Genomic DNA, 22117 nt, shown 5'->3' with positions numbered 1-22117 from the left:
GTGAAGTTGATGCACCTGAGAGACTGAGAGACTGAGAGACGGTAATCAGCAGCCGCCGCAGCAGCCGTTCTTGTCGCCTTCGGAGTTGCAGAGGTACCTGCCGTACTCGTGGTTGTACTTGTATTTAGTTTCCAGTTCCAACTTGCCCTCGCAGCAGAGGCACGCCAGGTTGTCCAGAGTTGAATAGGAATCGAAGTTCTTGATGACGAGCTCCGTTTCCTTGCAGTACTTTTTACCATAGAATACTTCGAGCTCTCCATCGCAGAGCAGCTCGGTGATGTCGAATTTCTCCTCCGGCAGGCAGCAGCTGTTATCCAGCGCATCGGAGTATCGGTAGGGAGCCTTGGTGGAGGTGATCAAATACTTGGATGTCTTGACGGAGACTTCGCCGTACTCCTCCTTGCACATGTAGCCGCCGCAGCACTTCTTGGCACGTTTTCCGGTGCCGCCGCATTCGTTGCCGCTGATGACGCCGTATGAGCTGATGAGAGCGCCGACGCACGCGTCTTTGTCGTGCTTGTTGTGGCCGCCGTGCGCGTGGCCGCCGTGCGCGTGGCCGCCGTTCTTGTGGTGCAAGCCACGAGAGGCCTGAAAAGAAAGGATGTAGGCGGGCGGAAAGGAAGGATGCATGCATGAGTGGATGCATGCATGGACGGAGGAGGAGACGGTTGCAGGAAACGACAGAGGGGCGGGAACGGGAGGATGGGAAGGCGAGAAAGAGAAGGAAAGAAGAAAGTCCGCACCTCGGGAGTGGGTCTTGCAGCCGGGACCGCGTCCTGGGCCTGGGCGACGCCGAAGAACGCGAGCGACGCGACAAGCGCGAGGAGAGCAGCGAAGTGGAGGCGCATGGTGAAGACGAAGGGGAGTTGCGAGGGTTGGTCGGGATCGGTGTTTGCGTGGCGCGTGCGGGAGTGGCGAAAAGGAAAAGAGAGGAAGAACGTAACGTCCCGTGAAATATGATATTAACGTCCTCCCAGAAGCGAGGTCTTCTCGGAGACGCGAGGCTCTCCCCTTGGACTCTGCGAATCCGAGGAGTGCCACACGCCCAGCCTGTAAGAGCGCTCCCCGAGAGCTTCCAGTCACTTTTTCCAACGCAAAGACCAACGCCGCGCTTCTCCCCGTCCTTTTCCTCAAGTCCAAGAATGATCGCCAACGTCTTCTCCCCTCGGCAGATACTCATTTCGCTGCTTGTCGTCGTCTTTGGCGCCTGCTCCGTCGCGGCCAGCGACGCCAACGTCCTCCGCGACTCCCTCGGAGCTGGAGACAACGTCCAAGAGGCGCAGCTCCTCCTCGACGGCGACAACTTCGGCAGCCCTGGCGCTCGCCGCGTGCTCCTTGCAGGAACGAAAGGAGGACATTCCAAAGGAGGACATTCCAAAGGAGGATATTCCAAAGGAGGTCATTCCAAGGGAGGACATTCCAAAGGAGGTCACAAGAGCAAAGGAGGTCACAAGAGCAAAGGAGGTCACAAGAGCAAAGGAGGTCACTCCAAGAAGAAAGGTTACGGAAGGTAAGAGGCGTTGAGCAACATCACGACCACCCTGCTCGATCGCACGACACGACAAGACACGACAAGACACGACGACACGAGAAGACACGAAAAGACACGAAACGAGGAAAAAGAAGAACGACGAGAGAACGGGGACTAGACGTGTAGTCTCATACAACCCTACCAATGATCATCTGCGTCGAAGTCCGTAGAGGATACCCGCTATGAACCCCACGCCGGCGACGACGAGCAGAGTCGTGTAGTCCACCCCCTTAAAAAGCGGCGGCATCGGATGACTCACGAGCGGCGGCAACTGACGGCTCCGCATCATGGCCTCCGCCGGCGCCGCAACAGCCGCCGCCGCCGCCGCCGCCGCCTCCGCCCCCGCCGCCACCTTTACCTCTTTCTTAACTTCCTGACCTTTGTCGTAATCGTCCGTTTTGCCGACCGCAGCGGCGCCGGACGCCGCCGCCGCCGCCACCACCCTCGCCATCCCCTCCTCATTCTCCGGCGGGATGATCCGCAAAATCTTATCTGCGTTTTCTGGGATCCCGTAGATGATCCCGTCGGCGCCGAGGAACCCCCCTTGCCACTTGTCCGGGTCATCGCTGAGCTGACCCACGAGCGAAACAGTCCCCGTCTCGGGCACGATCTTCAGCACGTTGGCCGCGTCGGAAGGTATGGCGTAGATTGCGCCGTCGGGGGCGAGCACGCCGCCTTGCCACTTGTTCTTGATATTGGGCAGAAGTCCCTTGCCGATGGTGTCGACCTCCTCGGTCGCGCACCTGATGCGAAGCACCGTGTTGGTGTCCGACGGCATCCCGTATACGTTCCCATCCAACCCAACGGCGCCGCCGCCCCACTTGTATCTCCCCTTGAACCTCGGACCGATCTGTTTCACCTCCCCCGTCGCGCAGTTGATCTTGAGCACGCGTTCGGCGTGCGACGGGAAGCCGTAGATGCACCCATCCGGAGCGAGCACACCTCCGTGCCACTTCCACCCGCCCGATACGTCCGACAGATCCCCGAGCATGATCACCTCCTGCGTCTCCGGCACGATCTTCAGGACGTGGTTCGCGGTGTAGGGTATCCCGTAGATGGCGCCATCCGGGCCTCTGATGCCGCCGTACCACTTGTTCTGCCCCGGCGGCATCGACTCCGCGCCGAATCGGGTCACCTCCCTCGTCACGGGGTCCACCTTGAGGACCTCGTTGGCGTTTGACGGTATGCCGTAGATGTTACCGTCCAGCCCCGCCGCGGCGCCGTGCCACATCCACTTCCACTTCTTCATGTTGCCATCCGGCGGGCGCAAGTCGCCGATGGTGGTCACCTCTCCGGTGGCGGGGGTGATCTCGAGCACGGAGGTGGCCCACGCGGGAATGCCGAGGATGGTGCCCGCCTTCGTGCGGATACCGCGCAGGAACTTGTACTTGCGATCGCCGAGTGTGTCGTCGTCGCCCAACTCCGTCACCTCGCCCGTTCCCGGCACGACGCGCACCACCCTTCGGTTGTGAGAAGGCACGCCGTAGATGTTGCCGTCGTCCGCCACCGCCGCGCCCAGCCACTTGTGCTCCCCGGGAATCGAGGGACCGTACGTGTCCACGATAGCCTCGCCGGTGGTGTTTCGAGGCTTGGGATCGAAGCCGACGTCGATGCCGTCCGCGGCGGCCGCAGCGACCGCCGCCTTGCCCGGCTTCGCGGACGAGGGCGAGGGCGCTGCAGCGGCGGCGGCGGTTTCGCGAGCTGGGTTGAAGTTCTTGCCTCGCGCCATCGTGCGGAGGCGGGAGCGGCTAGCGGCGGCGGGGTAGACGGCGAAACCAGAGAGTGCCACGATTGGCATGCAGCGGCGACCGGATCGATCTCGGTCTAGTCCACGCGTGTGGCGCTGCCTCGCAGTGGCGACTCTAAAAACCTTTTCCCCAGCACGTCGGTCTGCCGTTTGACGATTTTCTCATCAACGAAAAGCCCGGCTTGCCCACACATCGGGACGCGAGGATGAGTCACGCGGTATCGCACGGCGCGCGTATCGCGCCCGTGCCGTCCACTTCGTCGCGTCCGGGGCGTGATCGAGCGTGTCATCAGACGAGACGCTCGCTCCACAGGCAACAGTACCAGTGGTGGCAGGAAACTCCCACGCCGAAGGCGAACGACATTCTCGAGAGGCTGACGGAAGGCTCGAGCCTGACCAGAGCGCTCACCGCGACGCTGGAGTTCAGCGTGGAGTGCACCATACAGGCGTACAAGGACGCGGGGAGGACGGACCCGCTCGAGCGGTGCCTGACGTACGAGCTCGGGGAGAACCTCCTGAGGAGGAGCGAGAGAAACGAAATAGATGGCTTCGGGCCGAGGGCGATGCTGGATAAGGTGCTGCGCGGGTCGGACCTCGACCCGGACGCCGCGGCGGAAACCCTCGCCGCTGAGCTCAAGCGACGGTTCGCATCGCGGCGGAGCAGGCTGAGGGACGCGTGCGTGTGCATCACCTGGCGTGGGACGCACACCAACCTCAGCACCTTAAACCGACGAGCCGTCCTGGACGTATCCACCGCCCTCTCGCTCGGCGAGGATGACTTCGAGGCTACCCTGGCGACGGTGACGTCGGTGGCGCAGGCGTGACGAAGCGACGACGCCTCTGATAAATCACCGCCGACCCTTACAAGTAGCACTAGCTAGATGTTCAATAGCCAACACTCACAGTCGAAACAAGCCGTTGAGGACCTCGATGCGCTCCAGAAACTCGGAGACGACCGGGAACACTCGCCTCGGCGCGTTGACGCCGCACAGGAGGTCGTAGTGGCTGTAGTGATCTCCGCCGTCGGTCATCATGGACCTCAGCGCCGCGTTCGGGTCGTTCGGGTCGTTCGAGTCGTTCGAGTCGTTCGGGTCCCGTACGTCCCAGCCCACCTTGGGCCCGTCACCGAAGCACGCGTACTCGCCCCCGACGATGGCCGCCGTCGCCTCAACCTGCAGCGGGGGTATGACCGGGTCGACGTCACCGGCGATCATCAAGATCTTCGGCCTCGTGTCACGCACCGCGTCGATGTAGTGCACGTGGTGGCCGCCGCGGAGTCCCCGCGTGGACCCCCGCACCGCGTAATCGGCGGAGTCACCGCTCATCTCCGACTCGACGACGTCGGCGACTGTTGCTTCGCGGGGCGCGTCGCCGGGGTCGCCCCAGCCGCGGAGACGACGCCTCCACCCCGCGCGTCTCTCCCTCGCCGCGGATACGGTGCGCTCGCGTCGCGCCACGGTCTCCTCGCGCGTCGCCAAACCCCCGGGGGAGAAGAGCGTGGCCATCTGGAGCACCAGTCGGAGGGGCACGTTGCCGAAGCCCTTGAGCAGGAGCTTGCGGATGAAGGCGGGTTTCGTGGCTCCGGGGTACGAGGTGTTGAGGCTCACGGCGCTCTTCCGCCAGAACTCGTCGCTCGCGCCGTTATCATCTCCGCCGCCGTCGTCCTCGTAGTCGTCGTCGTCGACCAACGCGTTCGTCTCCCCGTCCTCCCCGTCCTCCCCGTCGTCGTCCACGGATGGAGCCCCAAACACGGACTCGATCGCGATGCCCTGGCCGACGGAGAGCGAGCCGACGGGCAGCTGCGGCACGGCCGGCCCGAGCTTCGCGACACCCCCGTAGAGATACTCCGGCACCACGCCCGCTAATGCCGCGAACTGAGCGTACGTCGACTCCGGGACACCCTCCCGCGGCGAACACTCCAGGCACGACGCGATGGTGACCACCTTGTCGATCCGCCAATCGGAACGCGGGACTCTCGGCCCCGACTCAACTTGTTCAACTTTGGGCGCATCCTCCCTGAAGTAATCCGCCGCCCCGGCCGCCATGCACGCCACTAGCATGCCCCCCATCGAGTGACCCACCGCGGCTATCCTCTTGGACCCCGTGACCGCCGCGATGTACCCAGCCGCGCACGGAAGATCCTCGCGGAGGTAGGTGTCGAAATCGAAATCTCCCCACGTGGGCATGTGCTGCCGCGGCACCTTCGTCTTTGGATCCGCCCACTCCGACGGTTTCGCCCCCCACGGCCTGCTGAACCCGACGCCGCGGGACTCCACGATCCACGTGTCGTGCCCGCGATTGGCCAGGTGCCTCGCCAGCGAGTATCCCTCCGCCACGTCGAAGGTGTACGCGTTGGAAGCGCACCCTGGCACCATCATAACCGGCGGAAGGTCTCGGTGCCGCCACGGCGTCGCGTGGTAAAAGTCGCTATCGTCCCACGCCGCGTCCATCGACGTGACGGACACGGCGGGTATCGCGCGCGACTGCTTCGACCGCCGTGTGCCGCCCTCCTTGGGCCTGTACCGGAGCAGGGCGATGGACCAGCCGCTGTCCTCGAGCGGCAGAAAGTGCGCCTCGTCGGCGCCCAGCTCCATCTCCCGCCGCATCTCGTTCGTCAGTGCCGTGACCGTGAGCGGCGGCGGCTCGGCTCGCGCGGCGCTCTTCGCCTTGGATCGTTCCGAGTACGTCGCGACCCACGAGGCTATCCCGCCCACCCACTCGGCGGCGTCGGTGAGCGGGTCGGCGTCGTCGTCGCTGACCCACGACGCCAGCGCAGCCTCCCAATCCTCCTCGTCGCCGGAAGACGACGACAACGACGACGACGACGACGACGAAGATTTGGCGGGTTTGTCGCCTCCCCTCTTACGCTTCCCGGAATTTGCCGCGACGTCGCCCCGCGCGTCCCCTTCGTCGCGCGATGCCCAGCGGTACACCTCCCCTCCCAAACGTGTTACCGACGCGTAGGAATCTGTCGCGTACCTCGACACCCCGACCATGACGCCCTCCAGGTACTTGAGCGACCACGTCCTGTGGTGCTCCTTCCTCTCTCGCGCCGCGTCCTCGTCGCTCGTGGACTCGCTGACGGCGCCGACGGCGGCGGCGGGGTCGACGCTGCCGTCGTCTCGGGTTGAAGCCGTTGGGTCATCCCCGGTCGCCGCGCGGGGTCCGAGTCGGCATCGATTGTTGCCCCGTCCGGTGCACCCAAGCCGTCGGATGGATGACGACGCGCGGGTACGCCGACCGGATCGATCGATGTCCACCCGCGAGCCGCGGCCCACGAGGGACGGGGGGCCGGGGAGGCCCGCGGCGACCGTCGCGCGCATTGGCAATGACCCTTCGGGCTCGAGCACCGACGAGGGATTAATGTCGTATCTGACGAGGACTCCACGCTCCGAGGACTCCACGCACCATCACCTCACAAAGGCGATCGCCACAACCTCGCGCGCACTCGCGTCCGAAACCTCCTTGTGCACATCATGTCGCTTCGATACATCGTCGCCGGCACCGCGGTGGTGCGCGACCCGCTCGATACGCGTCATCCTCCTCCATCGACGACACCCACGCTCCCTCTCCCTGCCACCTTGGCACACCACCTGCTGACCCACAAACACGTCCGATCGCCGCAGGCTGCCGGTGCGTACTACGCCCCCGCCGCGTACAAAGTTTACGAGGCCGAGTCGGCGGTGACCGCCGCCGAAGACGCCCTGCACGCGCTCAACGCCAGGATCAAGTCGGTACGTGACACCCGCCCGACCCCGTCCGCCCTCGGGCAGATCTCGATCCTCCCCCCAGTCCCTCGCGGTGCCCAGTGTCCGTCGCGCTGACGCGTCGCGTCCCCTGATCCCTCCCCGAAACGCCACCGCAGTACGATACCGACATCGCTCGCGCCAAGTCGGCCGTCACCAGGGGGCTGGAGGACATCAACGCCACGAGGTCCGCCGCGGCGAGGGCCGCCGAGGAGGTCGTCGCCGCGCGCAAGGCGGTTGCGGCGGCGCAGGCCAGGCTGGACGAGAAGATGGCCGCGCAGCGCAAGCTCTCGCTCGCTGCGGAGGCCATCCAGCTGGACGTGGACAAGGCCCGGGGCGTCGTGGAGAGGAAGACGGCGGAGAAGGAGGCGTCCGCGGTGGAGCTCGTGAGGGCGACGATGGAGGTGGAGCGGACGAGGGCGGCGGCGGCCAAGGCGGCGACACAGATTTCGCTCCCGCCGGTGTTCACCCGATGACCCGTCGCCGAGACTCGGAGCCAGCGCGTGCCGCCCGTCGGCGAGCGTCGCGTGCCGAGTGGATCGAGTCGCAAGATTTAATTGTTTTTACACCAGTCACTGCTAGTACACGCGGCGGGTCCGTCCGGTCCTCACGACGCCTCCTGCCTGATGGCGTCGAGCCTGGCCTGGAGGTTGTTGAGCTCCGAGTCCTCCGCCTCCTGCCGCGCGGTTTCCGCCACCTTGGGCGCGGCCAAGGTGTGCGTCTCCGCGGCGGGCATGCTCGCCATGTGTTCGCCCGCCAGTTCCGCGAGGATCTTGTTGACCTCCTCGTCCGTCTCCGTCTCGATATCCTCCATCCCGTCGTCGAGGGCGTCGGCCAGCATCTCCTCAATGAGCCCGCTCTTCATCATCTCCTTGGACATGTCCCGCATCGTGTCCGTCACCTGCTGGTGCTTGATCAGCCCGTTCATCGCCTTGAGCACCTCGGTGGACTTGGTGATGTGCCCAACGGACCTGACCGTGGCGAGCTGCTCGGTGAGCATCATGGACACCGAGTTCATCTGCGCCTTGTTATGATACAGCCTGGACACCACCCTGCGACTGTTGACGATCTCCTTGGCCAGCACCTTCATGCTGCGAATGTCGTTGCGTTTGGCGCAGTCCTTGATGGACTTGGTCACGTTCTTCTCCTCCCTTTGGATATCTGTAGAAAGGCGCGCGAGGGGAAGGGGTCAGCTCGCGCGAGAAGGCGGGAGGGTGCCGTCGCGAGTCAAATTCAGACATTTCGGGACGCGTGGGGGGCTCACCCCTGATTTGCCGGTCCACGCCGCGCATCTCCGAGCGGAGCTTGGACTGCCACTTCCGGACCATCTCCTTGGGGTCCTTCTTCTTGAACAGGTCCATGAAACCCATGGCGAACGGTCGGCTGGGGCGCGAGACTGCGTCGACGTGCGCCAAAGAATGTCACCGCGGGGGGACTTTGCCGGGGGTGACAACACTGCTGGCGCGCGAGCAGATCGCGACCCGAGATTTGGCTCGCCCAGAAAGCAGCCTCTCGTCAGCCTCACAAGAAAAGACCGCACGCGCAGCAGCGTGTTTCGCGTCTCTCCACCGGTACAACATGCCGGCGCACATTCGCGCGGCTCAGCAGGTGAGTCGAACGATTCCCCCGTCGGCGACGCGCGCCCGTGCGTCGAATCCCCCGCGCGCGCCTCAACATCGAGGAACCCGACCCCGCGAACCCTAAAAATATCCCCCAGGGGCGGGATTATACCGCCTCGGGGCGCGGGGAGACGACTTCGACCGGCGCTCGGAGGCTGACGCGCGCGACCCCGACCCTTCCCACTCGCGACTACAGGCTATCCAGGCGGCCAAGGGGCACGTCCACCTGAAGGGTAGCAGCATGGTGAGTTTCGAGGCGCCTCGATCCCTTCTTCGGCCCCGCGGAAATCAACGGGTCCCCCTCCGCACCTCTTGGCAGTGGGTGACAAAACTCTCAGATGCCAAATCCTGCGACGAGACCGCACCAGACTGACCGATCACCCCCTCCCACTCCCATCGCAGGACAAGATCACGTCCGTGGTGATTCCCTTGGGCTTCACCGTCGCCGCCATGGGTCTCCTGACCAAGGGTCTCGACGACCTGAGCTGGGGCAAGAACCGCAAGGAGGGCTTCTGAGAGCCTCGGCGGCGCGTCGCCCCGTGTAAACATAGCTTTGTGATCCTAACAACACTTCTAAGAACCGAGGCTCGGTCGTCTAGATGCGACGTCGTCTACGTCCCCGCCCCCCGCCCGCTCCCCGACGCCGTGGACGCCCGCTGTTTTTCCTGAAGCTTCCAGAAGGGCGCGAGACCGTTGCCGGAGCCCGCGTTGCGCTCCGCGTCGGCGAGGAACTCGCGCCACGACGCCGTCTCCGCCGGCGTCTCGATCACCGAACACCTCCGAAGCACCGCGTCCCTCTCCGCGATCTCCCCCGGGTCCTTCACGCGCTCCCCGGCACGTTCCGTCGGCTCCTCGGGCTCCTCGACCACCTCCAAGACCTCCCCGTCCTCGTCGTCGTCGCCGTCGCCTTCGGCTTCGACGTACGTCACGCGACGCGGCGGCGGCGGGTGGCACACGAGGCACCCGCAGTTGCTCGCGTGCGTGCCGAACGGGTTGGTACGTACGGCGGGTGCGGCGTCGCGATCGGTCGAGACGCCGTTTTTACCGACCCTCGCGGCGGGGGGCACGTGCCTGAACGCGCACTTGTCGCCGAACTTGCACCCCGCGCGGGTGTTGAACATGTGGCACGGGAGCGGGCTGTCGCCGTGGAGGTAGCCGCACTTGCTGCCGTTCTTGCAGTGGCCCTGGATGAAGAACACGCAGGGTTTGTGCGCGTTGGACCCCGCGCTGGTGTCCACCCACCCGTTGCGCCCCGTGCGCATCCTCTTGCTCCCGTCCCTCCCGTCCTTCCCCGTCGTGTGCGGCCCGCCCGCGCCGAGATGCGATGCGTACCGCGCGGTCGCCGCCCCGTACCCGAACCCGCCCGCGGGTCGAGCGGGGGGAGGCACGGATCCTCCCCCCGCCCATCCCGCGAGGTATTGGCTCGCGGCGGGGGTGACCGGCGTCGACGCCGCGGGGGCGTCGAGCTCCCCCTCCTCCAACTCCCCGTAGTCGAGTCCTCCCATCGCCGCCGCTCCCCGTTGGGACGCCGCGTCGATCACGCGGACGATCCGACCGCCCCGACCGAGCCCAACCCGGTCACGCGCTGCGACGAACCAATCCGCGGTGGCACGATTGGACCGTGACCACTCGCGGGTTCGGTTCGCGCACGACGTTGTGGAGCCCCGTGCGTCGCCTGACGAGAAAAAGCGAATGACGATTCCGATATGGGGAACAGCAAACTCGAGGAGTTGAGCCCGAACCGCAGAGCACGTCGCGCACCGGGATTGCACGAAAGAGTCTCATCCGTTCGATACTCGTTGTCCATGGCGTCGATCAGCGTCGCCCCCATCGCTTTGGTTTCCACGCGCAGTGAGCCTCGACAGGTCCCCCACGGTGCGCACCCTCGCCCCCGCCAACGCACAACGTCGTCGCTTTCGTCTTATCCAACCCTCCCGTGCTCGTCGCAGGTATGTGGAGGAGCGCGTCTCCCCGCGCGGCTTTTATGCGCCCCAGGGGTTACGCGGATGGCGGTCACCCTCGCCCGACCCGCCGGAACATGATCCAGGCGGCTGGACTGGTGCGTCAACCCACCCTCGGTGCACGAATCATCAACTTCCAGAGATCCACTTGGCGCCCTGGATGACCCGCGCCTGACCAATCGTACCCGTCCGCATCGCAGGGCTCGATCTTCCCGTTCGGAGACAAATCATCGCCCGCCAACGCGAAGAGGTCGCCCGTCGGAGGCGGCGGAAGCGGCGTCACCAACGAGGTCGTGGAGACTGTCAACGGCATGCGTCAGCGCCGGCTGGGCGGCGGCGACATCGTCGTATCCGAGTTTGGCCTCGGCACCCAGCGATGGGGCTCCGCCGATTTCAACGCGCCGGACGAGGCGATGTGCCACAAGTTCATGGACTACGCCGTGCTGGAGAAGGGCGTGAGCATGGTCGACACCGCGGAGCAGTACCCGATCCCGTCGGACCGCGGCAAGCCCGAGGGCGACACCGAGCGAATCATCGGGAGCTGGATGAAGAAGGACAAGTCGCGTCGCGAGAAGCTCGTGATCGCCACGAAGATCACCGGCTCGTCGAACGTCACCAAGAAGAACATCAGGAAGGATCTCGAAGGCTCGCTGACCCGACTCGGGACGGACTACGTGGACGTGTACACGCTCCACTGGCCGGCGAGGTACACGCCACAGTCAAACTGGGGCCAGTCGCTGATGTACCACGTCGAGCAGGAACAGGCGCCTTGGTACAAGAACGCCGCATCGTTCGAGGAGATCGCGGAGGCGATGGGCGAGATGATCGCCGAGGGTAAGCTTCGCGGATGGGGCATGTGCAACGACAACGCGTACGGTCTCACAGCGTCCTGCTACGCGGCGAGGGCGGTGGGCGCGCCGCCCCCGTGCGTGTTGCAGAACGACTTTAGCATGATCAACCGACGCGTCGAGGAGAACGGGGTGACCGAGGCGAGCTCCCCGGTGCACGAGAACGTGGGCTTCATGGCGTACAACGTGCTCGCGGGTGGTGTTTTGACGGGTAAGTACCTGGACGTGGCGGCGGCGGTGGATAACCCGCAGGATCCCGAGCTGGCGGAGAAGCTCCTTCGAGACCCCCGCGGCCGCATGGACGACTACTCGTGGGGCAAGACGCTGTACAGGTACAGGTCGGGCCCGGCGGAGGTGGCGACGAGGCAGTACGCGGCGCTCGCGGAGGAGGCGGGCATGAGCCTGACGGAGATGTCGCTGCGTTGGTGCAGGCAGCGCGCGGGTGTGACCACCACTCTGCTCGGTCACACGTCGATGGCACAGCTGGAGGAGACGCTGAAGTACTTTGACGCATCCGTGCCGAAACTGCCGCAGGATCTGATGTGGGCCATCGACAGGGTGCACATGCAGAACAGGCTGCCGATCTTCTCGAGCGATCGCGTCGGGGCGGACTGGGAGGGATCTGGAGAGATTGGCGAGCGCATCCCGTGATGGGTGCTTTTGTTAATGACGATGAATTCAACCCGGTCCCTTGCTGATGGGACGAAAGTCCTTCTTTCACCGTCTCCGATTCCTTAGAGTTTTATCCGAGGAGCTCCGTTCGCCGACTCCGAGAGAGGGTTCCTCGTGTGCTGATATCCCGGACTCGCACTAAACGCGAGCACACTCTACCCTCTCAACAAGCCCGACATCACCCATAAATCATGAACCGAGTCTTTGCGATCCTCCTCGCGCTGATGGTCATCGTCGCGCTCCTCGGAAGCGGAGTGCAGGCCAGCGAGACCCGAGCTGTCCCGCGTCCCGCCTCTCGGCACAAGAACAAGAACAAGAACAAGAACAAGAGCGGGTCGCACCACGGGATCGAGCATGAATCTCACCACGAGACGGAGCACGAATCGCACCACGGGACCGAGCACGGCTCCATCCACGGGATCGCTCCAGCAGGCTCCAACGACACCTGCGGCTGTGTTGCTGCCTGCATTCAGGGTTGCTCATACACTCCCCCGTGAAACCAAGGAACGCGAGCTTTGAGATACGTTGCATCAGTTTTGTCAATGGAAATGTTGACTTCTAATAACGAACCGCGCGAACGAACGGACGGGGGAGGCTTACGTTTGCTTGCCCAGCAAGAGCCAAGCCTCCCGACACCTCGCCGCCGCGAACCTGACGACGCGCTTGGGATCGTCCAACGCCGCTACCGACGCCCTCTCAACCGCCCTGCGCTGAGGATACACCACGGAGAACGGCAGGGACGTCGCCGCCACCAGAGCATCCAGCGCCGTCTCCCTCACCACCAGCGACAGCGTCGGCGACCCAGCCAACGACCCCGGGGGTTTCCTCGCAGCCGACGACCCGATGCGACACAACGCGCCGATGATAGCCCCGGCGTGTTCCTCCGCGTGTAGAGCCAGCGTGTCCCTGCCGCGCGGGTCCGATAGGAACGCCGCGGTCATCGTGATACTACCGGCGAGGGCGTCCTTGTCCGCAAACGGCGTCGATTGGTCCGCGAGCGCGTTGATAGCCTCGGCCAGCACCGGCAGGATCGAGTCGCCCGACTGAAGCACCGCGGAGATGGGCGCGTGGCGGGCGAGGTGGACGAGCGCCGACAGATGCGCGGGCCTGTGATCGGGGTTGGTCGTCGCCTGGCCAGATCGCGAGGACGGCTTGAGCGCCGCCATCACCGCGGGCACGGTCTGGGTGAAGAACCGCTGTCGGAAGAGTTTCTTCTCCGATCCGTGGCACTCGCGGGTGACGCCCGGGCCGCCGCCGCCGGGGGACATCGCCACCCCGAACGCGCGCGCGGCCCCCGCGGCCACCTCACGAGACGCCGACGATAGCGCGGCGACGAGGTCCGCGGCGAGTTCGGCCGCGGCCGGGTCCGCGCGCGCGGCGAGCGCACGAAGCGTAGCTCCGACGGCGGCGACGCCCGCGGCGGCGTGGAGGGAGCCCGTCAGCCCGGCGTCCACAGCCGCCGTCAGACCCGATCGCGGGCCCAACGCTCCGGACGCGCCGAGCTTGTGAATCAGGGACGACAGCGCCTCCGTCGCGGAGCGCGCGTCGTCCTCGTCCCCTCCTCCCACCGCGCGACTCACCAGTCTCCGCACGAGGTCCTCGCAGTTTGGAAAATCCGTCGACTTGCTCGGCGACACCCTCAGGCCCGCGACGGCGGCGCAGGCGGCTCTGAAGCACGGACCGCCACTCATGATCTCCCCCGCCGCATCGGCGAGCACCCCGACCTGGTGCGCGTCGCCGAGCGCCGCGGTCGCCGCGCGGATGAGCCGGCACGCGTCTTCGTTGTTCCCCGCCCCCGGCGCCGTTTCCGATCGCATCGCCGCGGCGATGTCCCTCGCGGCGGCGTCCTCTTCGCCGCCCCCCGCCGCGGTGGACGGGTCCAGCGCGGCGCTCTGCAGCATGCCGGGCACCGAGCCCGACCCCGACGACGCCGTTTTCGGGACGGTTCCCGCCATGGCGTCGACGAAATCCTTCCAGAGGGGTTTGGTCCACACCGGGTCCGGCCGGCGGGCGCCGCCGAGGCGGGACCAGAGGGCGGTCACCGCCACCCGCCTCGCGTCGGCGGAGGCGGCGGACACCCGCGCGAGCGCTGCGAGCGCGAGAGACGCGGCGTCGCCGTCGCACGCGGCGCACAGCCTCGGTACCGCCGTCTTCACCGTCGCCGCCGCCACAGCCGGGTCGGACTTGGACGACGCCGCCGCGGCGAGCGCCTCACCGGCTCGGACGCGAAGGTCGGTGCGCGGGTCGATGTCCGCGTCGGCTTCCGAGGCGTCGGTCTCGAGGGACGCGTCCACGAGGGCGTTCAGCGCCGCGCGCGCGCCCTCCTCGCCCAGCAGCCCCGTGCCCGCGGGGAACGAAAGGAGCGTTCGAAGCCCCGCGACGCCGAGGATGCCGCCGTTGTCCTGCGACCCCTCCTCCTCCTCCTCCTCCGCCTCCTCCTTCTCGTTCGCGGCGGCGGGTTCCGACTTCTTCTCCTCTTTGACGCGAAGCGCGGAGGTGCCCTCGATCCGCTTAGCCGCCGCCGCCGCGAAGAGCCCGACGAGCCGCGCGCCGACGTCCCCCAGGACCGCCGCGGGCGACGCCTCCGCGGATGCGTTCGCGCCGGCGAGGGCGCCGTCGAGGGCACCGCACGCCGCCGGCGTGGCCAGCACGAGCCCCAACGGTCCCGTGCCCGGTCGCGCGCGGGCTGTCTCCCCGGCGGGTCCAATCCCGGCCGCGTCTAGCAACGGCGCGAGGCCGAGGGACATCGCCGCCGCCGCGGGCTCGGGACCCGCCGCGGCGATCGCGCCGATGATCCGGCCGGCTCCGGCGACGAGCGCGTGGCCGCGTCGCGTCACGTCCGCCGCCGCCGCCGCCGCGCCCTCGGCCGCGCCGCCGCCGGACCCGCCGCAGCACCCGCCGCCTCCGCCGCCCTCGACGTGCCCCTCGCGCTCCCCGGACCCGCCGCAACACCCGCCGCCGCCGTTTCCGGTTCCGTCAACTTCCATGGCGTCCCCGCCCTCGCCCCTGAGAGCCTGCGCGGCGTCCTTGAGGCACGGATCCGCGAGAGCGAGGGCGACCAACTCGGCTCCGCCCCACTCGGACGCGAAAGCCCTCGTGGCCCACCTCGCGGTTCCCTCCGCGGTGAGCTCCGGACCCGCGGGCGGGTGCAACAGCAGGTTACGCAGGCGCGACCACACGTTCCTCACGTGCGGCGACATGCCGCGCGTCCCGAACGCGGCGCCGCACGCCATCAACGTGGCGAGCGCGTCGTCCAGAGTCGTGGGTTTCTTATCCGGAGCGAGGCTCTCCAGCACGTGCGGCACGGCCCACGGCGCGAAATCACCCGACGCGCACATGGCTCCCCGCAGCGTCGCCGCGAGCTGTTCCCTGGTGACACGCACGGAGTCCCCGGGCGGCGGTCGGAACGACACCGGGAAGTATGCGGCGACGACGTCGTAGAGTTCCTCCGCCGCCGAGGCGAAAGCCGCTCGCCGCTTTGCGACGCCGTCGTTCGCGTCGGCGATTGCTTTCTCGTGCCCGTCGCCGCAGAAGGCGCGGGGCAGCGCGGTCCACAGCTCGCACAGCAGCAGGACGTTCCTCGGATCCTTCTCCCCGTCGCACGCCGCCACGACGCTCTCGATCTGTTCCGCGGGGTTCGCGGATCCGAGCGGCGGTCCGTCGGCGAAAGAGGCCGGGTGCGAGACGAGCGCGAGGAGGAACTGGTACGATCGCTGCCTGTCCGCTTGCACCAGGCTCGGCACGTGCACGGCGTCGAAGAACCGGTCCGCCATCTCCGTGGCGTTATCGTGCGAAACGGCCGGCGCGGATCGGTCGGGCGCGCCGTCGACCGTCGCCGTGGCGCGGAGCAGGGCGGTGCATCCCGCCAGCGCCGCGCGGAGCACCGCGAAATCCTCGAGCTTGCTCGCGAAGTACTGCGAGAGGAGCGAAGCCGCGCCGCCCGGGAGCGGCCTGGCGCCGCCAGCGACGGTTTCATCGTCCCCTGCATATCCCGCGACGCACTCGGCGAGCAGCAGCACGCCCCTCGCGCGGCGGGGTTCGTCAGTCGTCACCAGGCACGTCTCCATCCCCCGCAGCAGATCGAGGAACGTGAGCGCGCCGGAGACCAGGAGCTGGACGATGCGACCCGCAGCCTCGTCGCGGTCCTCATCGGACACGGCGCTCGCACGATCGACCGAGACGTAAGTTTCCACATCCGCCGCCCAAGCCGGCTGATCCTCCTCCATGCCGGACGCCATGTGCGCACCCTCTGTTCGTTAGTGCTCGGGGTTACCGGTAGTGGTATTTCAGATCTTCAGTTGCTGTGCTGTCCAGACTTGTTCGGACAAATCGACGTCACTCTTCTCCTCACCCGAACGAGCCCACCATGTTTGCCACGGTCGTGCGACTCGCGCCCGTGTGCGTATCCAAGCCCGCGCTTCGTCGCGGGGCGTCTGCACCCAAGCTCGCGCCTCATCGCGTCGCGTCACTCGGGTATCCTCGCCCTTCCGTCAAGGCGAGGGTGAACCTCAAGGAGGACTTGGAGAGCGTCGACCCGGGTGAGACAAAGGATGCTCTCCTTAATGGCGACGCCGGCGAGAAATTCCAGGTGGCCGTGGGCATCGGCGGTCTCGTCGCCAGCGGGATCATGACCTGGTCACTGGTAACCCTGAAGGACACAGGCTGCGGACTGCCCCCCGGTCCCGGAGGCGTCCTCGGGGCACTCGAGGGTGTATCTTATCTTTACGTGGTCGGATTAATAGCGTGGAGCGCCATCACGAAGGCCAAGACCGGCAGCGGCCTGCCCGCCGGCCCCGGAGGCATCCTAGGCGGGGCGGAGGGTATCGCATACCTGGTCGCCCTCGGCGGTGTCGTCGTCGGCGTCATGCAGGTGACACATTTCGGATTTATCCCAAACGCCATCCCCGTCGAAGGCGGACCCTGCTTCTCCCCGTAAGTGCAACGGTAAGTGCTAGTCGCGCAGTGACTCGAGTCCGTCTGTGAGCTAGGTGTTTGTGAGGTGTATTAAAAAAATGTAAGTAATCGGTAATAGTCGTACACGTTGTTTTGGCAAGCCCCCTCGCGCACATCACGCGTTCTGGGCCTTCTCGAACTCCTCGTTCTTCTTCTTGTCCAAATCCCGGGTTTTTTCGAAGAGCTTGAACAGGAGGGCCAACCCGATGCCGCGGTAGAGCCCGATGTCCAGCGTGGGCCTCGCCGTGAACGTGAACACCGCTGTTGCGCACGCCAGGATGCAGTCGCGCTTCACCTCGTACGGCTGGGCCTTGATGTTGTCGAACAAGGGCTTCATCTTGGGCGTGGGGCCCAGCAGGGGGAGGACGCCGCAGCTCACCAACGCGCCGAGGACAGCCTTAGGGAGAACCTCGAGGAGCGCGCCGCCGCCCAGCACGGTGAACGCGATGAGGCAGCAACCGGTGACGAAGTGCGACAGCTTGGTCTTCGCCCCTGAGAGGATGCCGAACGAGGAGCGAGAGATGACGCCGGCGACAGTCATCCCGCCCACCGCCGCAGAGCAGATGTTGGCCACTCCCTGCGCGACGAGCTCCTTATCGCTGCTCCACTCCTCCCCATCCTGCTCCGCCCAGAACCTGCACACCGCCGCACCCTCGAGATAGGTGATCACGCCGAGCGCGACGCCGGGAACGACGAGCGCCTTCGCAATCGTTGGCCCGATCTGGAGCGCGGCGGGGGGGAACAGCGAACCCAAATCCACGTGGATGGCTCCGACGCACGCGCCGACATCGACGCCGGTCGCCGCGAGGACGCAGCCGAGGACGCAGCACACGAGCGCGGATGGGAACATCTTGTGGATCTTCCCGCCGTTGAGCATGATGACGAACGTGGCGGCGGCGAGGGCGAACGTTCCCGGGTGCCAGATCATGGGGTGCGCGGCGAGCCACGCGGCGGCGGTGGCGAAATGACCGGCGAGCGGCCCCGAAGCCGTCGCGCCCACCATCGCCGGCACCTGGCTGAAGAACACCATCCACGTCGCCGCCCACACGAACCCTTGCAGGATGGAGACGGGCAGCGAGGTCATGATGTTCCCGAGTCTCGCGAGGCCGCACGCCACGCGGGTGACGCCGGCGTAAAACGCGAGCGTCGCCGCGCCCATGACGTACACCTCAGAGCCGAGCGGGATCCCGAGGTTGACGAGCGCGCCGCGGGTGAGGAGCGCGCCGAGGGAGAGGCACCCGACCTGAAGGTATCTGGACGATCCGAGGATGGCGCAGGGGATCGACGCGGCGGCGGCGGCCATCACCGCGCACTTCACGCCGGTGCCCGCGAGCAGCGCGTACGCGCAGCTCTGGGGCATCGCCACGCAAGCCGTGGAGACGCCGGCGATTATGTCCGTCACCACCGTGCTCTTCTCGGGAGCCGCGTCGGACGTCGCCGCCGCCGCGGCATCGGCCGATACACCCGCGAAACGACGCGCGTTTCGACCGACGGACGGGCCGCGGCGGAGCGCTTCCACGCCTGGCCCCCAGGACGACTGGCTGCGGCTGATCAGGGCGATTTTCGTGCCTCCCACGGGCACCGTCGCGGCGACGCGTGCGGATCGGGCGGAAGCCTGAGCCCCGCGCGCGACGCGTGCGCCGGCCAGTGTGTGCGGCTGCGCGATGGACACGGATGCCATTGTGGACCCGCGTGCGTTCGCGGAGTCTCGACAAGCCGCGCCGATGGGTTTTGCGCTTTATCGGACACCTTGTTATCTAAAACCCTCAGTGAGCGACACTTTCTTCGCCAATCACGTCCAATCACAGCTCGCCTCCGTTCTTCGCCAATTTCTCCCTGCACCTCCATACAGGGAGTCAAAATTACCGATATCCAATGCTGCGGCGAAACGCGAAAGGCATCTTCGGGCATCTTCATTTTCAAGTTTTGTTGGACGGGGCTCCCCCCGGTCTGTTGGCAGCCACGCCGCGGCACACGTGGGATACGCGCCGGTGGTGACCCGGGCGGAGTAGGGAGGGAGGCATGGACCGCGGGCCAGGGGTCCCGCCTCCTCCACGGCACCAGCTCGTCGGCGGTTCTCGGGGCTCCAGCTCCGGGAGTCTCGGCGCGCACATCCCCGGCGCCGATGGATCGTCGGAGGACCTCCACGCCCTGGGCAAGCGCGAGAAGGTCAAGGACAAGGTGAAGAGGTACATCGCCAAGCTGAGCTTCGTGGAGATGAGCGTGATGAAGGCGACGACCAAGATCGACGGTCCACCGAAGGAAAAACACACGAGGAGGCTGGTGCTGGAGTCCTGGAGCCACCCGGACACCGCGCCAGCGGAGATGGTGCACGCGCTGTCCAGGATCAACATGCTGAACAGCCCGGTGGTGACGCTCAAGGCGCTATCCACGGTGCACGAGCTGATGCAGCGTGGCTCGCCCGCGGTGCTCCCGGCGGTGGGCGGGTGGCTCGATCATCTATCGCTGGTGCAGAGCCACTGGGATAGGAACGGTAACAACGCGGACTACGGCCTGAGCGAGGTGTGCTCGCCCCTCGTCGTGGCGTACGCAAGGCTGCTCGCGGCCAAGGCGCGATTCCACTCCGAGCACCGGGCGTTCGAGAACAACTACAGCTTTGACGAGGAGGCGGAGGGGAGGGGCGGGGGCGGCATCAGGGGTGGCGGACCGCATCCGATCAGCGCGCCGGCCCTGCGCGGCATGCTGTCGGTGGGGAGGACGTGCAGGGAGGCTCTGGAGCACTGCTCCAAGATCCTGCCCGCGAACCCGCCGCTCATAACCATCCAGTGGCAGCGGCTGGTGGCGCACGTCGGCAAGCTGATGGCGGTGGAGTCGCACCTACTGCACGGCGCGGCGGTGTACGTGGCGGCGATGTTGGCGTCGAGCGGGGCGGGCGGGTTGGGGACGAGCGGGCTCTCCGTCGAGGACGCCGCGGCGCTCGAGGGCGAGCACTCGGCGCTGCGGGGCGCGTTCGAGAGGGCCAGGGCGAGACCGGCGATCGTGTCGGCGTTCGTGGAGGAGGGCGGCGACCCGGCGCTTCCGTCGGGGTGGTCGGGGGAGGACGGCACCGGGGGACGGGGCGGGTTCAGGTTCCTGGAGCTGCCGGCTACGCTGCCAAGCTTCGACACGGAGGAGGGCAGGGCGGCTATGTCGTCGATGATCGCGTCGTCGTTTGGCCCACCGTCGAGCCACCTGCCGCCGCTGCCGCACGAGGAGGAGGACGACGACGACTACACGTGCAGTCCCTTCGACGACTACCCGTCGGACGACGACGTGGGCGGAGAATCCCCGGCGCCGCCGCTCAAGATTGTGGACGTGCCCGACCTGATCGACCTCGGCGACTTTGACGACGTCGCGCAGCCGGGTTTAGGGCCGCCTGCTGCGCACTTCGTCCAGGAGTGGCCATCGCCGACGCGCCTCGCGCCGGCGCCGCCTCGCCCGCCGTTGTTCGCGGGGTACGGCGGCGTGTCGAACACGCCCGCCGCGCCCGCGCCGCACGGAGCGTCGTTGACGCCGGTGTCGATCAGCGGGAAGGGACCGGCGCGGGGCGCGTGGAAGGAGCATTCGAGGAACAACAGCGGCGATAAGGTGTTGGATATCAACGCATCCCTCGCCGCGTTCGAGCTCACCGCGACCAGGCCCCAGGAGAGCCCAAAGATGAAGCTGAACGTGAGGGAGCCGTCGGTATTCGCCGACATCGCGCCCGCGGGGATCAACAGCACGCGACCGGCGCCCCCGCCACCGGTGTCAATGAACGCGCAGCGGGTGGCCAGGCCCCTGGTGAACCAGTTTGCCCCGTCGCCGCAGCCGCAGCCGTCGCCGCAGCCGCAGCAGCAGCAGCAGCAGCCGCCACATGTGATGCATCAGCCCGCGATGACGGTACCGCAGGCGCCCTGGCCGGTTCCGATGCAGGCGCCTCAACAGCCGAAGGCGAATCCCCAGCCCGCGCTGCAAAAGTGGAACAGTCCACCCCGTGATTGGGTCCAGTGGGACGACGCCATCGCGGATGCTCCGTCCGTTCAGACGCCCGCGGACACCCCGATCGTACACCCGCTGAACGATGCGTTGGTCCAGCCCGACGTGGCAGGGCTCCTCGGGGATCTCACGCAGGGTTCGTTCGACGAGATTCCCATCGCCGCGATCAGGTTTGGCAAGCGCGTCGGCACGGGCGCGTTTGGAGAGGTTCTCAAGGCGACCTACCAGGGCACCGACGTCGCAGTGAAGCGTTTGCGGCTGGATCCCAACCAGCCTCAAGCGGCAGACGACTTCAGGCGCGAGCTCAGGGTGCTGTGCGGCCTGAGGCATCGTCACGTGGTGCAGTTTCTCGGCGCGTGCACCACGGGTCCGGATCTGTGTCTCGTGATGGACTTTTGCGGCGTCGGCTCGCTGTACGGGGTGCTTCACAACCGGCGTCAGAGCATCACCGCGGCGCACGTGATGCGTTGGATGGCGGATACCGCCAGGGGTATGGTGTACCTGCACTCCAGAAACATCATACACCGAGACATCAAGTCCGGGAACCTCCTGCTGGACGACAGCGGGGTTATCAAGGTTGCCGACTTTGGCCTCGCGAGGGCGCACGGCCCGACTTCGAACCTGCTCACGCTGGTGGGCACGTACCCGTACATGGCCCCGGAGTTGTTGGACTCGCAGCCGTATAACAGCTCAGTGGACGTGTACTCCTTCGGGGTTGTGATGTGGGAGTGTCTGACAAGGGACGAACCCTTCAGGGGGTTCAGCCCGATGCAGATCGTGGCGACGTTGTTGCGGGGGGAGAGGCCCAAGCTGCCGGCGCAGCCCGCGCTGCCGGCCAGCTACGTGTCGCTGCTGACGCAGTGCTGGGCAACTGAGCCGGAGCGTCGACCGACGTTTGAGGTGGCGCTGGAGCGTCTGCTTGAGATTGCTCACGCGATGAAGGCGGCGGAGAGCAGGGGCTGACCACTTTTCACTAGCTCCATCTCGAATGCGAATCGACGAAATCAGACATCTTCGCCTTTCCTAACCACAGCTTCATACGCCTTTTGTGAAAAATGCGACACC

The 22117-nt window shown here is 66.5% G+C and overlaps 14 protein-coding genes across 14 annotated transcripts; 7 read left to right on the top strand and 7 right to left on the bottom strand.

Annotated features, from left to right (window-relative positions):
* Positions 1-45: 45 nt before the first annotated feature.
* On the bottom strand, positions 46-848 carry MICPUN_63512 (predicted protein; the record flags this gene model as incomplete). The annotated part of the gene is made up of 2 exons (XM_002505411.1): positions 46-588; positions 744-848. The coding sequence occupies 2 exons, from the start codon at positions 846-848 to the stop codon at positions 46-48; spliced, it is 648 nt and encodes a 215-aa protein (XP_002505457.1).
* A 294-nt stretch (positions 849-1142) lies between these two features.
* MICPUN_63511 (predicted protein) lies at positions 1143-1514 on the top strand (the record flags this gene model as incomplete). The annotated part of the gene is made up of 1 exon (XM_002505657.1): positions 1143-1514. One exon carries the CDS (start codon positions 1143-1145, stop codon positions 1512-1514), a length of 372 nt encoding a protein of 123 aa, XP_002505703.1.
* Positions 1515-1679: 165 nt separating this feature from the next.
* Positions 1680-3260, bottom strand: MICPUN_63510 (predicted protein; the record flags this gene model as incomplete). The annotated part of the gene is made up of 1 exon (XM_002505410.1): positions 1680-3260. One exon carries the CDS (start codon positions 3258-3260, stop codon positions 1680-1682), a length of 1581 nt encoding a protein of 526 aa, XP_002505456.1.
* Positions 3261-3484: 224 nt separating this feature from the next.
* On the top strand, positions 3485-4102 carry MICPUN_103742 (predicted protein; the record flags this gene model as incomplete). Its single annotated transcript, XM_002505656.1, has 1 exon — positions 3485-4102. The coding sequence occupies one exon, from the start codon at positions 3485-3487 to the stop codon at positions 4100-4102; it is 618 nt and encodes a 205-aa protein (XP_002505702.1).
* A 75-nt stretch (positions 4103-4177) lies between these two features.
* On the bottom strand, positions 4178-6601 carry MICPUN_63508 (predicted protein; the record flags this gene model as incomplete). The annotated part of the gene is made up of 1 exon (XM_002505409.1): positions 4178-6601. One exon carries the CDS (start codon positions 6599-6601, stop codon positions 4178-4180), a length of 2424 nt encoding a protein of 807 aa, XP_002505455.1.
* A 153-nt stretch (positions 6602-6754) lies between these two features.
* Positions 6755-7500, top strand: MICPUN_63507 (predicted protein; the record flags this gene model as incomplete). Its single annotated transcript, XM_002505655.1, has 2 exons — positions 6755-7012; positions 7144-7500. 2 exons carry the CDS (start codon positions 6755-6757, stop codon positions 7498-7500), a joined length of 615 nt encoding a protein of 204 aa, XP_002505701.1.
* A 64-nt stretch (positions 7501-7564) lies between these two features.
* On the bottom strand, positions 7565-8435 carry MICPUN_95710 (predicted protein). Its single transcript, XM_002505408.1, has 2 exons — positions 8289-8435; positions 7565-8185 (listed from the first exon to the last, which is right to left on the bottom strand). Exons 1-2 carry the CDS (start codon positions 8392-8394, stop codon positions 7632-7634), a joined length of 660 nt encoding a protein of 219 aa, XP_002505454.1. The 5' UTR covers positions 8395-8435; the 3' UTR covers positions 7565-7631.
* Positions 8436-8602: 167 nt separating this feature from the next.
* MICPUN_63505 (predicted protein) lies at positions 8603-9159 on the top strand (the record flags this gene model as incomplete). Its single annotated transcript, XM_002505654.1, has 3 exons — positions 8603-8632; positions 8840-8887; positions 9046-9159. 3 exons carry the CDS (start codon positions 8603-8605, stop codon positions 9157-9159), a joined length of 192 nt encoding a protein of 63 aa, XP_002505700.1.
* Positions 9160-9254: 95 nt separating this feature from the next.
* On the bottom strand, positions 9255-10148 carry MICPUN_63504 (predicted protein; the record flags this gene model as incomplete). The annotated part of the gene is made up of 1 exon (XM_002505407.1): positions 9255-10148. One exon carries the CDS (start codon positions 10146-10148, stop codon positions 9255-9257), a length of 894 nt encoding a protein of 297 aa, XP_002505453.1.
* Positions 10149-10915: 767 nt separating this feature from the next.
* MICPUN_103738 (predicted protein) lies at positions 10916-12103 on the top strand (the record flags this gene model as incomplete). Its single annotated transcript, XM_002505653.1, has 1 exon — positions 10916-12103. One exon carries the CDS (start codon positions 10916-10918, stop codon positions 12101-12103), a length of 1188 nt encoding a protein of 395 aa, XP_002505699.1.
* A 176-nt stretch (positions 12104-12279) lies between these two features.
* On the bottom strand, positions 12280-16362 carry MICPUN_63502 (predicted protein; the record flags this gene model as incomplete). The annotated part of the gene is made up of 2 exons (XM_002505406.1): positions 12280-12583; positions 12725-16362. The coding sequence occupies 2 exons, from the start codon at positions 16360-16362 to the stop codon at positions 12280-12282; spliced, it is 3942 nt and encodes a 1313-aa protein (XP_002505452.1).
* Positions 16363-16490: 128 nt separating this feature from the next.
* Positions 16491-17155, top strand: MICPUN_63501 (predicted protein; the record flags this gene model as incomplete). The annotated part of the gene is made up of 1 exon (XM_002505652.1): positions 16491-17155. The coding sequence occupies one exon, from the start codon at positions 16491-16493 to the stop codon at positions 17058-17060; it is 570 nt and encodes a 189-aa protein (XP_002505698.1). The 3' UTR covers positions 17061-17155.
* Positions 17156-17192: 37 nt separating this feature from the next.
* MICPUN_63500 (predicted protein) lies at positions 17193-18758 on the bottom strand (the record flags this gene model as incomplete). The annotated part of the gene is made up of 1 exon (XM_002505405.1): positions 17193-18758. One exon carries the CDS (start codon positions 18756-18758, stop codon positions 17193-17195), a length of 1566 nt encoding a protein of 521 aa, XP_002505451.1.
* Positions 18759-19099: 341 nt separating this feature from the next.
* On the top strand, positions 19100-22015 carry MICPUN_63499 (predicted protein; the record flags this gene model as incomplete). Its single annotated transcript, XM_002505651.1, has 1 exon — positions 19100-22015. The coding sequence occupies one exon, from the start codon at positions 19100-19102 to the stop codon at positions 22013-22015; it is 2916 nt and encodes a 971-aa protein (XP_002505697.1).
* Between the last annotated feature and the right edge of the window lie 102 nt (positions 22016-22117).

This window comes from Micromonas commoda, chromosome 13, assembly GCF_000090985.2.
Source record: "Micromonas commoda chromosome 13, complete sequence".
NCBI classification, from domain to species: Eukaryota; Viridiplantae; Chlorophyta; class Mamiellophyceae; order Mamiellales; family Mamiellaceae; genus Micromonas; species Micromonas commoda.
This window is presented reverse-complemented; position numbering and strand designations above follow the sequence as displayed.